Source organism: Leptosomus discolor, chromosome 3, assembly GCF_034619465.1.
Source record: "Leptosomus discolor isolate bLepDis1 chromosome 3, bLepDis1.hap2, whole genome shotgun sequence".
NCBI classification, from domain to species: Eukaryota; Metazoa; Chordata; class Aves; order Leptosomiformes; family Leptosomidae; genus Leptosomus; species Leptosomus discolor.
The window spans coordinates 52244245-52259826 of NC_141393.1; the positions used below are offsets into that span (position 1 = coordinate 52244245).

General features: G+C 49.1%; 1 protein-coding gene across 1 annotated transcript in view; it reads right to left on the reverse strand.

Annotated features, from left to right (window-relative positions):
• Positions 1-14343, reverse strand: part of ZSWIM5 (zinc finger SWIM-type containing 5) — a 101260-nt gene extending 86917 nt beyond the window's left edge. The window contains exon 1 of the mRNA XM_086462263.1: positions 13659-14343. Within this exon, the coding sequence (XP_086318389.1) occupies positions 13659-14343 (685 nt within the window). The remainder of the gene's footprint in view (positions 1-13658) is intronic.
• Positions 14344-15582: the final 1239 nt, after the last annotated feature.

The following is a 15582-nucleotide window of genomic DNA, read 5'->3' on the forward strand; positions in this document are numbered from 1 at the left end:
GCCACAAATTTGGACAATTCCCATGAAATCATAGAATCATTATGTTGGAACAGACCTCTAAGATTATCGAGTCCAACCGTTGACCTAATACCATCATGCTCACTAAACCATGTCTACAAGTGCTACATCAATACATTTTTTGATCTCCTCCAGGGACGATGACTCCACCACTTCCCTGGGCAGCCTGTTCCAAAGTTTGACCACTCTTTCAAGTAAAAAAATTTTCCGTGATGTCCAGTCTAAACCTCCCCTGTCGCAATTTGAGGCCATTTCCTCTTGTCCTGTTGCTTGTTACTCGGGAGAAGAGACTAACTCCCACCTCACTACAACCTCCTTTCAGGCAGTTCTAGAGAGCAATAAGGTCTCCCCTCAGCCACTCCTCATGAGACATGTTTTCCAGACCCTTCACCAGCTTCGTTGTCCTTCTCTGGACACGTTCCAGCATCTCAATCTTTCCTATACTGTGGTGCCCAAAACTAGACACAGTACTCAAGGTGTGGTCTCACCAATGCTGAGTACAGGAGCACGATCACCTCCCTACTCCTGCTGGCCACACTATTTCTGATATAGGCCAGGATGCTGTTGGCCTTCTAGGCCACCTGGGCACACTGCCGGCTCATGTTGACCAGCACCCCCAGCTCTTTTTCTGCCTGGCAGCTTTCCAGCCACTCATGCCCCACATCATGCACCCCCTTTTCTACAGCGGAAGTCCAGCTGCTAAGCCATGGCCAGGAACACCTAATCATTCATCTTTACCCTGTCCAGTTTTCATAAGTTTTTATGATTTTCCAGGGCCTAAGTAACAGCAGATTTTTAATCACAACACAGACAGAAAAGCAACCGAACAAAATTTCTGTCTGACCTCCCTCCCAGCAAGCACAGTACCAGTTGTAATGCACTACCAGTTCCCCTTTGGCCCTTCAGGTACCTTATGGGGAAGGCAGCCCACTGTGAGCCACAGGGAAGTAACGACCAGCTTAAGCAAGGCACAAGGCACAGGCATCTTTCAAACCACATCACCGTGCTGAATTTTAGAGATAATGGATGTTTGCTCTGTATGAGGGCTGCGACTCAAAGTGAACAGAGTGATATACCTGAAGACACCCACTCTTTCCACATGCCCCCAGAAAAACGGTCAGGAGGTGACCAGAAACCATCTTTTCCTAAATAACCAGTAACTTCCAAACTGGGAAGCAAATATTTGCTCCCAGTACACCTCCCCTGTGTGGGAACAGCCTGACTTTGCCGATCACCTCCTCATCTACGCTGCCTCTAAAGCGGCAAAAAGCAAGGATGCGTGCTGCTTTTCACCATTCATTTGGTGAGGTGGTTTCAGACACTGTTGTCCTTGCACCACAGAAAGCTGTGGGCAGGTTTTAATAGCAAGGTGCTGTGTCCCGGCTCTGAAACCAGCAACCTCATAAACCACCTTCTGAACATACTCCTCAATCTCAAAAAAAAAAAAAAAAGGCTGCTATCAAGCACATCTGAGGGGGGTTTAGCCAACGAACCTGAATTTTATATCATGGGATGGGGTCTATGAAGCTAAAGCAGACTGACTCAAACTCAAGGGATGGAAAGAGCTCTAGGAAGGGGAGGCAACTGTATTTCCATGCCATCTAGGAGGTTCTGGAAAAGAGCAACAGGGCTAAGCACCACTCTGCACGGTTTCAGAGGGCACAGCTTAAAAGCACACCAAACCCCACTGCTCATTCTTGGTCATCCTCACAAACACCTGCTTCATGCCTGTTGTTGGCAAGTAATATTTTCCACAGTGGGAAGCAAGTCAACAGAAGCAGCAGACCAGCAGCCACCAAGTTCACCATCATGCTTGGTCACTAGTTAGTCACAGCTCCTCTCCATCAAAATCTGTAGGAGCTTTTAAGGTCCAACTCATCACGAGCCAAAGGGGCAGAAAAGCACACTTCATTGTCCACTCACCCTTTTAAAGAAGGTATCTGCTTAAAACAGGCACTCTTTCCTCACCCATGGTCCAGAAGTTATCTCCCAAAGCAACAGGTCAAACAACACAACAGGATCCACCATGAGAGGAGGTGGCTGGGGACCACACCAGGCACTGGAGCCCTCTGAGTGCACTAAAAGCATCTGTCAACAATGCCAGCTGACCTCAGAGACAGTCAACCTGCTGAAACCCTTAGTCTCTCTGTCCAAGTCTTCAGAGAGCTCAGCCAATCTCAATAACTTAAACAATACCAATACTCAACACACCATAACAACATTTCTGAAGTGGAGTTTACAGCCTGATTTTTCAACTTTCAGGCCAGATGCCCCTTGTTTTAGCAAGTACGTCAAATACAGCTAGTCCACAGCTTATGGATCAAATAAGGCAGGCTTAAAAGAGGGGAGACTCAAGAGGGAGAAGATATTTCCCAAGAGGAGGAAAAAAAAAAAACCAACATAAGATTTACCTCAAAATGTAACAGACCCAGGGGACAAATTAAAATGGGAAACAATAAAATGTTTGCCCAACTCCTTTTTTAATTCTTACATCTGCTGTTTTACAGTAAAGTTTCATCTACTGTGTATAATTAGATATAAGTTCCATGATTCTATTATTCTATTCTAAACAGATTTCTTTGAGACTTACCTGTACAGTTTTAAACGTCAAAGAAGTTTTAACTGGGAAAAAAACTGCAGTAAGAGCATCACTTCACATATAAAGATCTCAGAGATGCTACAATGTAAACAGGTGAAAGTTTCCGTCTGCGGACTCATGTAAGGAAGTCAGCAAAAACACACTGGCTTATTGCTGCTTACCTTCGGCTTCCCACACAGGGCCCTGCAGCTCCAGGAACATTTTAAAGACCTGCAATTTGGAAATCAATTGCAAATCCCTGACCCAAAGCAGTGCACCAAGAAACAGAGGCAGCAGTATCAACACTGCATGGCGTCCCTGTCACTGTGCCTGCTCTGGCTGCCTGGCTCAGCCCCAGCCTGGGACACTTCACACTCCCAGATAGCAGAAATGCTGCAGAGGGCTTGCAGGAGACAACATGGCAGCCTTACCTAGAGAGAACGTGAGGACAGGCCATTCCTATGCACAACATGTTTGGACATCACACTGCAACCAAAGGCTACCCTCTGTCTCCCAATCCACCCACCCCACTCTTCCTACAGCAACCTCAAACCCCAGATCCCAAAGGCACCTCTCCCATCCAAGATGCCTCGCAGCTTTACTGAGCCCCTTCACACCCCATGGATGTTCTTGTACCAAACAGCCAAGGCTACGTGGCATCCCCTGACCAGCTCTACAGATCACACGTTCAGGACCATGCTACAGTACAGCGAGCTCAGGGCAAAGCCCAGCAGGTTTTCCAGAACAGACCCACTCTCATTCTGGCCCAGCTCCTTCTACAAAACACAAAACAGCCTTTTTTTCATTTGCTAAGAAACTGCAAAGCTTGCTTGAGTTTTCTTGATCCATGAAAGGGGTATTTCCTTAGAGATGGGAAACAAAACAGATAGAAGGCCACTGATTCCAGTGCTAAAAATTCAGCAGTCCAAACAAGTATCAGCATAGACCTTAGGAAGCTCCAAGAGCAGCAGGTCCAGGACATGAACATGACCCAGACACCCAAGAACCAGCAGACAACATGAGTGGGAGAAGGGGAAGGAGAGACCAGTATATGGGCAAAGGGGATACCCTCAATTTGCAGTCACAGCCCCATACTAATCGTCTTGGCATAAAGGAGATCTCAAACTCATTTAGGTCATGGTGCACCTCCTGAAACCCTAGAATGCACCCACCAGATGCCATCACACTTTGTAATTAAGCACTTAAAACGTGCACGAGGATGGAAGTAAACAGTCTCCACTTATACGGGAAGGACCAAATACCTCTACTTAGGGTAGAGGAAACAGCATCACAACTGCCAAGCACCCAAATATCCCATTCCCCTTAGGACCCACACAGCAGGCATTCCTGTGAGAGGCCAATCTGCCAGTGTCTCCACCAACCACGAGGAAAATCAAGGCGATAAGCAACACTAAACATCCACCAGCCAAGATAAGAGGATGAAGCATTTCTCTGGAAACAATCGGGTTCTCTAATAACAGGGCTGCAGCAGCGGCGTGAAAGGGAGGGAGGAGGAGCAGGCGGGGAGAAAGGGACTAGCTGGATATTTATCCCATCCTCATCTTTGTGTTATCAGTACCCCGGTATCAGCATTGTTCAAAATGGCTGCTTAGATGGTTGCCAGCAGCAACAACAGAATCGGTCCATCTGCTGGCATTCTCCCTAATCTATCTCAAACACTCGTCTTCTTTTTAAATGCACGCAGGGGAAAGAAGGGGGAATAAAAGTCCGCCTTGTACAAAGAAACAGAATCCTCCTATAACAGAGCCTTTTAACTAGATTTTATGCCACCCCTGTTTCCAGGACACACAGACAAAAGTTAATTTTATGATAAAAGAACCAGTGTAAGGTGCTTTTTTGTTATGAGATCAGAAAGCAAATGGAATTTGAATTGTCTGCAGTGGCATGTATCTGACAAAGATTAATTTAAACAGATATTGTCTCTGAAACCAAAGTCCATTGAATGGCTTCACAGCCTATCAACCATGCGAAAGCAGCTCCTTAACAGCACTGCTGACTCCACCACTTTCTTTAAAAATGGCTTAACCTATTTCTTGTAAGATAAAAGGTCATATATAGTTCTATTTTACAAACCCATAATAGCCAAAGCAACACCAAGAGAGGACAATTGTCAGAAAATAATAAGGGGGGGGGGAATTCCCTCCCCCTTCACAGACAGATGCTCAACACTTGCTGGGTATTTTTCAAAGTACGCCAGTAGCAAGCAGCCACAGTGCCGCCAAAATGTTTCGACACCCTTAGAATAGAATAAAAACCCCGGGGCCTCGGCAGGTTGCTGGTACAGCATGGAGGAGCCCACCCCAGGGTGGAGATGTTGCAGCAGGGCAGCTCTCCACAAATGGCTTGGGATGCTTCTTTCATGGGGGTATAAAGCCACAAGGATGTGGGGAGGAGCAGCTAGGCTGCCATCTCCCTTGGTCCCTGGGCCAAGCAGGCAGGGGTAGGCAGGAGGGGAGAAGCTCTGCTCCCGGGGCGCTTACTTACCCCTCTGGCCCCTCTCTGAACACTGGGGTATTATTTCTCCTTTTAATCACAAGAAACAGATCTGTGCATGCCATCAGCGGGCTGTGTGGATGGATACAGCTGCTTAGGCTTCAATGGGGGACATAAACACACACACACACACACAGAGAAAGAAAAAAAAAAAGCTGCAGAAATCCAAATCCTGCAATTTCTTCCCTTTTTATTTCCAGTTTATACAGAGCACCGCAGGGAAAATGCTACCAGACAGTTTCAGAGCATTTGATAGAGCAACAACCCAGCTTTGGGAAAAGAACGAAGGAGAAGCAAAATAAAAGATGACAGCCAAAAGCACTTTTAATATAGTTTCGGTACTTTCAAGAGAAAGCTTCTGTACACAGAGCAGCCAATAAACTGTTACCAAAATAAACACAACTGGCTTAAAAAAAATTAAAAATTTATTTCTGATAAAGAAAATCAAGAGACGAGAACCAGCAAGTGAGACAGAAAATACATTTATTTTTCATCCTCCAGACATACTACTTTTAATTTGGCATCCCAAGCCATTGTAGTTCATTAATGCAAATTTTATTTATCTCAGGAACCCATTTATTGCTCTGCCACCCCTTTGACAGGGCACTCGTCTTCATCAAGGCAGCCACACAGCCACAGCCAGGGTGCAGCACCTCCTGCGATCCCTGCCTTTAAAAACCACCTAACACCAATAACAAGTAATGGCTATTATTGACATCCTGAGCAGTCACCCACACACAAGCACCAGCTGAAGGATGGAGGCTCGGGCTACTGGACGGCATTCGGAGTGGAGGCACAGCTTGTCCTGACCTTGACAAGGTCCCAGACACCAAGTCTCCGGAGTTCCCACAGGGAATCCCTCCCCACCAGCAGCTGCGGGGCATGGGCACCGTCTCCAGGTGCAAAGACAGCAGCCAGGCAGATACCACACCACATCAGGCTGAGCGAACCTCAATAATGATTGGTGGCCCCCGGTCAAACGAGCTGGGTGGCGTAGGTGCAGGCAGCTCGTTACAGGCACCCAGTGATAAGCGGGGCATCGCAAGGGGGATGCACACACACACCCCAATTTTAACCCAGGGGCGACAGCAGCAGGACATTTGCAGGCAACAAGTTGGACCAACATATCCGCGTGCAACTCTTCCAAGCTGGCATCCCAGCAGATCTGCCTCCTAAGCACATTCATGGCTTTGTTTTTAATGATGTGAGAAACACACACACACACAAAAAAAAATCCCTGGAAAAAGAAAAATCCCTGGCAACGTGCACCTAGAATGCAACAAGTAAAAGCCCAGGATTTTATTAATTTGTGCACTACTTTAAATGCACCATTTTACAAGGACTAACCCAAATCCTGCACAAAATCCTAAGCCATAAGCTTGAGACAAAAAAGCAAATGCTCTTAAAATACAGCGCTAGAAAATCTGTTTGGAGAGAAATATGGTGGTGTCACGCACAGGTGAATACTCAGCATTTAATAAAACACACCTGCTGCAGAAATCAAGTAGAATCTATTAATATTTAAACATCATGATTAAAAAAAAAGTTTGAAAAACTGAATCTTTGCTCCTGGGACATTTCATTGTAAACCCATGAAGATGCTTTCCCCCTCACATCCCCCAAGAAGTCGTTTTGCAGGATCTGTGTCTGTGTCTCTCTGCAAGATGTTATCAGGCCCTTTCCCAACTCCTGTTGCAACAGCACAACAAGTATGGGGCCAGGCCTGTACATCAAACCCTGCGTTGTGAACACCAGGCAAAAAATGAAACAGGGCTCAGTACTGCTCTTCCAAGTGTGCAAGAGAGCACCTCCAGGGCCTCAGCAGCTCTGCCAGTGGACAGGGAGTGCTCCCCACCGCCATCCCACGTTCTGGCTCCAAAACTGGCTCTATCTAGAAAATAGATTTGTCTTACAGCACTTATTAGCATAACTGGGGTTTGGGGTCTTTGAGTTTTTGTTTACACTGAAAAACAGACAGATTTCTATTGACGTTGATGCCAGAGAAAGCCAAGACTCAGCAAAGACAGGAAGCAGTTACTCAGAGAAGCTGCTTTCCTCCCTGCCTCTCATCCCCAGAAGACCACGAGTATGACAACCCCATGACAGAACCTCTTCAAGACATCATCAAATGTAAGACAGGACATACTAGAAGTTAATTTTAATACCCTTAAGATAGCTATTCCACACCTCTGGCTTCTTGCAAAATAAAGTCATGAACAACCAGCCACAGATGGGGAGATCGATGGAGAAACACAGGTTCAACCATTACCCCCCTCCTGGTGAGCAAAGCCAGGAGAGAATCCCAGCATCCACCTTCCCAGGTCTCCAGCAAATCTCATCCACTGCGCCACCAGAAGAAACAAGCACTGCAAAGAGGCAGGTGAGCAAGCAAAGGCTCCTCCCCCACCACCTTGCCTGGGACGCTATGTGAGGCCAGCTCCTCCGAGAGTGGCCAGAGGAACAAAACTCAAAGCCTCACACCCACAGAAGAAACTGCAACATCCCTACATCCCCAGAAGAAAATTCACCCACTTTAAGCACAAAGCATCATCACGCAGCAACAAGCCTTGGCCTCTCACTGAAAATCCCTGGTTTTGGCTGCCTTGAGAGGGCAAAAAGATGTTGTTCCTCCTGAAATTTCCACTCAGCCTCTCACCCACATGAGCTACTCCAGTCTCAAGGGCAGTGGGAGGAAAACTTACATCACCACTAAACACAGAGCTGTCCGTGCCACTTAAATGCAAAACCCCTAAAAATTAAATGCAAGCACAAGGTTGGCCATGACATTCATCTGAGCTAACCCCAGACAGGAGCAGGTCTCCCACTGGGAAAGAGGAGCAGGATGTAACCCCAAAACCACTCAAAGCTTGCCATGTCCCCCATGGACCAGGTCCTCCTCCACGGCTAGGTTCATTTATACACCAAGGAAACACATAAGCCCATGAACTGTCTCTTCTACCCTAACCACCAAGATTATTTCTTTTTAATACACGTATTTCTAAAGAAACTTAAAGGCTGACACATCACAAGAGAGTATTCACAGCTGAATGTGACTTTACAGAGCTATTGGATAGACAAGCTCATTTCAGTTTTCCAAAAGTCCTATCTGAGGTTAGAGGGACTAATCATAAAACATCTAACATCAAAGCGAGTGTCAAATAACAGCAAAGCACATTCCCTCGCACAAAGCTTCAGAAACAAAGCACACAGGCACATGTGGTTTATATTACTGCAGTTTTAGCACAGTTAAATATTTCCTAAAAGATTCTCGCTAGATGTGACCAAAATTAGAGTCTGCTGTGAACACTGTGCGAGTTGGAAGCGAAGCAAGCCAGCCTCTCACATGGGCTAAGCTTTATAAAGCACAGGTAAGCTGAGAATAAAGTCCTATTGACTGCTCAAGCCTGAAACCAGGACTTGTCACACCTGCTTTCTGAAAAACACTTTAACCCTATCTATTCTTAAAGCCAAAACTAAATATTTAATTTCTTGTGCCTTTTTTTTTTTTTCCCAGGCCTCTAGCCTTTTTAAGCTAGCATCGTTTTGCCTGGAGTAATTAACCACCTAGTTTAAAAGATGTTCCAGCTTCAGAGGGTCTGTTGATACTCTTAAAAAAAAAAAAAAAAAAAAAAAGACTCAAGACTCAAAAGCCTAAATCTGTGTTAAAAAAAAAAAAAAAAAAGAGAAAGGCTAAAATTCCAGCTGTCAAAGTCTTCCTGGCTCTCCCTGTACTACCAGCAAGAAACTCCGGTGGTTTTCATCATCTCCAATTCCAGTTTCTGTAATACAATCCAGAACACGCTCAAGAAACATCTCACCTAAGAGGGAGCAGCAATAAACAGACCATAAGTTTTAATGCCTAATAATCCTTTAGTTTAATTATATATGTTAAGAAAAAAATAATTAAAAACTTAAAGACCTTAACATTTACTTAAAATGTTCAACAGTTTCCATCATGATAGGGCTAATGAACCTCTGCTGGCCCCTTTTATGTGGTTTAAGTATTTTAACATATAAGGTAGGATAAAGTAATATCACCATAAAGAAAAATAAAGTAAAAATCAATTAGCAAATTGGAAACATGTTGTGTAACAATCGCCCCACCCAAAAACTAAGAGGATACAGAAAAATTAAACTCCCTCAGCAGCACCCTGACATGGGACACCGGGGCTCAACATGAAAAAAAATACATTTCACGACCCATGGCATTCCTTCCAAACCTGCTCCCACTGAATACAGCTTTAAACCTAGACCCAGGAGGAGAGTGATCTTTACAAAACAAAAGCAACCACAACTGGCCCTAGAGAGCCCTGTCAAAATGTTTTTCCCCAAATAAAACAGCTCTATAAAGCAGCATACCACTCAGACTTTTAAAAGCAACTGGATACAAATTTAGCCTCTGCCCCACACCACGTCACAGGAGAGGGAAATTAAATGCTTGCCTAAAAGCAAGCATTTTTAGGAGAAAAAAAAAAAAAAAAACAATGTAAAGAATCTAAAAGTTTTGGAAAAAACCCCTAAAAGTAGTTTCAACCACATTAAGGGCATAGGCACACACCGGTATTTTTACCGCTGAAGCTGCATTTCAACAGGCCTCATTACAAATATACACCAACAGAAGCTGAAAACATTAGTGTAACAAAAAGCTCTCAAATCAGAACTCCTCCCATTAAAATGCATTTATAGGTATCAAGTGTAGCTTAACCTCCCTGCCCAGGCAGAAGGCTGTTGAAGCAGGGTCAGAAAATCCCCCGTGCCTGGATGTCCAGCTTAATCACAGGACTAGGAACTACAGGAAGGTACCCAGGACTGCAAAGCATCAGGCAAAATATTCAGAATTAATTGCAGATTTGAATAAAACCAGCTCCCTCCAAGTATTTACAAAGCCAGGGCATTTTAAAGCCCTGCTTCATTGTTACTCTAACAGCAAAAGTAAATTCTGCCTATGTACTTACGGCTGGACTGCATACCTCTCCATCAGGGCACAAAGGCTTATCTGTGGGTAAGGAGCACACACCATACAGGTTCCTAAGTGGCTGGTTACAATGCAAAGAACAACACAAAGCTCAATCCTTCCTCTCACGAGTAATCATAAAAGCAATAAAAAAGGAGAATTCCCACCTAAAATTGCCACGGACACTCGCCCACCCATCGGCAGCCACAACTACTCGAGGGCAAACCGTATTATACCATACTGGGGAGCGCAACCAAGAAACATGAATTTGCTCTGCCGGATCACAGCCTACTGTCAAAATCCACCAAAGGCCTTTTCTCTCTCCAAAAACCCAAGAGATAACGGTGTAAAAACTTTTGTGCATAAATATTTATGCGAGCGAACTTGTTAAAAATTAACCACCGTTGTTAAAGGTTTTGTATCCTTTAGGATTCCCAGCATGCAGTGCAGTTGCATGCTTTATATTAAGCCTGGCATTTCTGCATTCCTTTCCTGCATGCTTTTGTCATTTGTCTAAAAATTAAAAGAAAAAAAAAAACCCACACACCACACACACACAAAGACGGGATCTGTACACATAATAATAAAGCAGTTTTTAAGAAGACAAAGATGCCTGTGTTCAACATCCAAGATCTTTCTTTGAGCAGAAAAAAAAAATCAATTTAACGACTCCAGTGAGATCAGGGTTTAAGCCTCGTTTAAGTTTTACTAAGCATGAAGGAATTATTGGTTGATAATGTGGCATACATGGTTTTTTTTTCAGACCTGACAGCTTTGTAAGCACAAGGTAGCTGAAACCCAAAGCAGCTTGCCCCACAAGTACAACCCTCATCCCTCCATACCATCTTCCATCTCCAGAAGGTCATTCCTCTTGGATTTTGGCTTTCAATTTTTCAAAGATTTTTCCAACCACAGAAAGAAGGAATTTCACATCCGTACTATCCTTATTTTTTCACAGGTCTGAGTCAGAAACATAACTGTACAAACATCTGATCTTTATTAACAGCAAATCTCAAGTGTGCAAACCTCAGGTTGTGACACTGGGAGCTGGCAGTGTCCATTAAAGAGATCCTTAGAGAGGAACAGTAGTTTTGATTTAGCACTAGTGAGCATCAAGTAAGCCAGGGTTGAGGTTTTATTTGTTTCCAAGACTTACTGGTTCCCGTATATGCCGACAAGCAAGTTCCTATCTTAATTGCAAACACACACACACAGCCACAAAGTGTATGTGTCTCCAGTGGCTGGAGCTCTTCCACCTCACCTTCCAGCAGCATCCGCAGGATGGATGTGGAAAGTTGGCAGAGGACATCTCGGCTATGCCTCCCGTCCGCCCCGGATAAACACACAGCCCTTCACAGCCTTTTGTTTGATGTAAATTTTCCTCCTCCTGCTCAGGGCTGCAAAGGACCGCTGTGACAGAGCTGCTCTGAGGACAAAAACAGAGGTGTCTGACCCTGCATCACCCACCCGCCGTCATCCAAAGAGGAGCCGCAGTACAGCCAAGATGCAAATCCCCCCTGCTCTGAAGGCAAACTCCCACGGCGAGCAGCCCGCACCCCTTTCAGGCTGTAAAAACAAGAGATAAATCATCCACCGACTTTGCGGCAAGCGCTTCCAGAACATGCTGCTTCATCTAAAAAGCTATGGTTCGGAGGACAATGGGCGTAAGCTCCGATTTCAAAGCTGGGGAGATGGTTTAGACTTGTCAGGGGATAGGAAACGCCAGAGCTGGGACCATCCGCCCCATCCTCTGGCTCACCCAAAGCAGCAGCGCAGGGAGACGGGGCACGCATGACACTGGATGCCAGCACTGGACATCACTTTGGGATGCAATTGCTCTGAGTGTCCCACACGCACCTGACCCCAGCGCTCAGCTAGATACTTCACAGCATTGGCTAAAGCCTCATCAGAGCCACATTTCAAAGATAAATGAATTTTAATACTCATTAAAAAAGAAAATTCCTTTGTACAGATCCAGCCCTGGTTTTAGGCAACCGTTACCTCTGTCTCCCCCTCCCACACCGACTGCTCACTGCATCCGCACCTTGGTGGGCAAGTCAACAAAGCATCGCCCACAGTAAGCTATTATTTTTCCTCCCCTCCTAATTATAAAGTTTCTGAAGAGGTGCTCCCCTCCTTCTAAAAAAATTATTTGGTTTTGAGTTTCCAAGTATTTTTAAACAGAATAATTAATCATCTTAACACAGCCCTTACAAAATACTAATTCACCCAAAAAAAGGGTATAATCATATCCTCAGAGAAAAACCTTTTGTGCTACGGGAATTTTCACTGCATATCCTCAGAGGTGGATGGAGAATTCTTCTGCTGTCTCCCATTTTCACGTCTTAAATGGAAAATGTTTTGATAATGCTCTTCTGAATGTAAACTACATCAAATAGGTATTTTTTTTTTCCCCCAAAGGGAGGAGGGCTCTTTAAATAAACACAGCCGAACTAACCATTCCTTACAACAAAAACCACCCTCCCTTCACTCATTCACGACATACCCTGGCAGAAGATGAATTTACATTTTTCATTTGCAAAACAAATTCTAGCCTAATGTCATTTTAATAGGAACGCACATTTCAATCACTTCCAATAACAATCAGGAGCAGATGATTTTATGTAAAACACCACAATTTGTTTCTCTTTAAATATATACAGATATAAGGTGGATTTCAAATGGGGACAGGGACTGAAAGGACGGGAGAAGAGGAACACTTCCTCTCTGACAATGCCCCTCTGCCAGCGCACACAAAAGCCACCTGCCCATGGAGAGAAAACACGATGCCATTACTCCCACCATCATTCCCATGGCCCCTTCGTCACCAAACGAGAGCGACAAGGCCGCACGCACCCGTCCCCAAAATGCGCGTTGCGCCAGGCCGCCCATGGTACCTGCCAGTCCGCCCAACCTGTCACCCCGACGCTTCCCTTCGTCCTCCACCAGCCGGCTCCGCTGAAGGTGCCCGTGCGGGGGGCTGGGAAGGGGGAAGGGGAAAGCGGGGGTCAGATGCCCCCCGAGAGGTTTGCCAAGGGGGGCAAGCCCCTGATGGAGAAGACAAAGACAAACGCTCCGAGCTGCTGGAGAGATGCATTATGTTTATCAACCCACCGCCCGGTGGAAGAGCCAGGACCTGCGTGGGTGTGGGTGCTCAGGCGTGAGCGGGACCCCGGCTGCGGGGCGGGGGGGCCGGCAGGGCTGCGTGCCCTCCATACAAATCCCCGACGGGTCCTTGGCGGCGGGGGGGGGGGGGGAAGGGGCTGGCTTTATTTTCCCACTCGGGCTGGATGGACGGTGTCCACGCTGCGGGCAGCTGCCGGTAATACCCGGGCACACACACGCCTCCCCCTCACCGGGAGGAGGGGTCGCCCCCAGCCTTCCCACCCTCCAAACCCAAAGCCGGCATCTTCCCAGAGGAGCCACACGGCGGTCCCTGCCCCCGGGGCAGGATTTTCCTGTCAAACCACAACCGCGCCAGACAAAAGGCTGAAGTGTTCGGAGGGAATGGGGGGGCGATGACGGGGGTGGGGGGACGGGAGATACAAGCCCCCAGGGGCCCTAAGCCCCCAGGGGCCCCGTCCTGGCACTCACCGACTTGCAGCACGTTGTCCACCGCGCCGGTCTCCAGCAGGCGGATGCCGCGGCGGAAGGGCAGCCCCTCGCCCTGCGGCGCGGCGGCGGGGGCAGCGGCGGGGGCGGCGGGCGGCGGCGGGCCGGCGGCGGGGGTCTCCTCACCGGCCGGGGCGGGGGCAGCGGTGGCGGCTGAGGGTCCCCCCGCGGCGGCGCTGGCGGGGGATGCGGCGGCGGCGGCACGGCCAGGCTGGAAGCTGGAGTACATGCAGATCTGCCGCTCGCTGCGGGGGAAGCTCCAGTAGACGATGCGACGCTGGACGGGCTCTGGGATGCGCTGGAAGCGGCCCTCCACCCGCTCGAAGGCCCAGCTCCCCGCCACCCGCTTGGCCGCCGCGTCCAGCAGCGACTCGGGCTGCAGCAGGCTGCCCGCCCCGCCGCCGTCCCCCGGCCCCGCCGCCGCCGTCGCCGGCCCCGCCGCCCCCGCCGGCCCCGCCGCCGCCGCGGGGCAACAGCCGGCCAGAGCCGGAGCGGCCCCGCTGGCCCCCGCGCCGGGCCCCGCGCCGGCCCCTGCGGCCCCGGGACGGGGGTGAACGGCCCCGGTGCCCCCCGCCGGGCAGGCCCGGGAGCACAAGCGCTTGGGGCCCGGGGCGCCGGCGGGCAGCGGCGGGCGGAGCAGCTCCTCTCCCTCTCCTCCCTCCGCCATGGCTGCGACCGACTGAGCCGGGCGAGGGGAGGAGAGACGGGGAGGAGGAGCGGGCGGGCGGGGGGGGGGGGGGGGGGGGGGGGGGGCGACGGAGGGACCGGGGGTGGAGACTGGAGGGGGTGGTCCCGCCGGTCGGGAGCCTGCCCCCGCCGGGGCGGGACGCGCGGCAGTCCCCTGCCCGCCGGCCGCCGGACCCCCGCTCCGACCTGCACCTGCCGGGGAACCGGCTCCGCGGGGCGGGGACGGGATCGCCCCGGGGGACCGCCCCCGTGCCCTCCTGGCTGTGTCCCCGGGCGGGGGCGGGGGACACTCGGGGGACGCAGTGTACCCCGAGCCCGGCGGGCGGAGAGCGGGAAGGGCCCGCGGCTGCCGGTCCCCGCGGCGCTGGGGTATGAGGGGGTGCCGAGGCCGGCCGAGCGCAAGGAGCTTGTGCTGAGTCAGGGGCAGCAGAGGGGCACGGCAGGGCTGTACATGGCATCGCGCCCCCGGAGGTGTCCGGTGGGAACCGGGGACCGCTCCTGCTGCAAGCCCTGCCGTACCCGGTTTTCGATGTCCAGCCTAACCCACAGATCTAACACCCAGCTTAACCCACAAATCACCTTCGGCTTTAGTGTGGGTAGCAGAGCAGACAGCAGCGCCCTAACCTTCAGTGGGCACCAGGGTTTGCTTTTTCCTTTAAAGGCCTGTGGTAAAGGTGCTCATCTCACACATCACTGCAACACCCTTGGGTGCAGAGAAAATACCAGGTCCTGTGGCACACTCAGCGTTTGGGAGAGGAGATGAAGAAACACAGGCAGTGCTGACTCCCAGAGAGCTCTGCTGTGCTCTTAGGTGGGTTTGCATTGAAGCAAGGTCCCTCAGCACACATTGCCTGAGCCAGCACCCCAAAATCCAGGGAGCTGACTCCTCACCAGCCTCTGCTTCAGCAGAGTGCTGGCAGCACTCCTGGGACCAGCACCATTCGGGCCTGATGGGGAGCGTGCCGCTGCCCTGACGGGGCTGGTTGTTTTGCTGCTGTGTCCAGCAGCAGAAAATTGTCCTACAATTTTCCCCAGATATACATTTCCATTCTTTTGTCCTGTCTAATTTTGAGTGACAAACCTCTGAAGAATAGCAGAGCTCGCAGATCTGAGAGTTCAGTTTTCTTGCTGTTATTCTCAGTGCTTTGAGAATCTAAGACCAATTCCTGTCTATCTGCAGTTCAGTCACATCTAGACCATTACCGGTTACTCCCTTGTT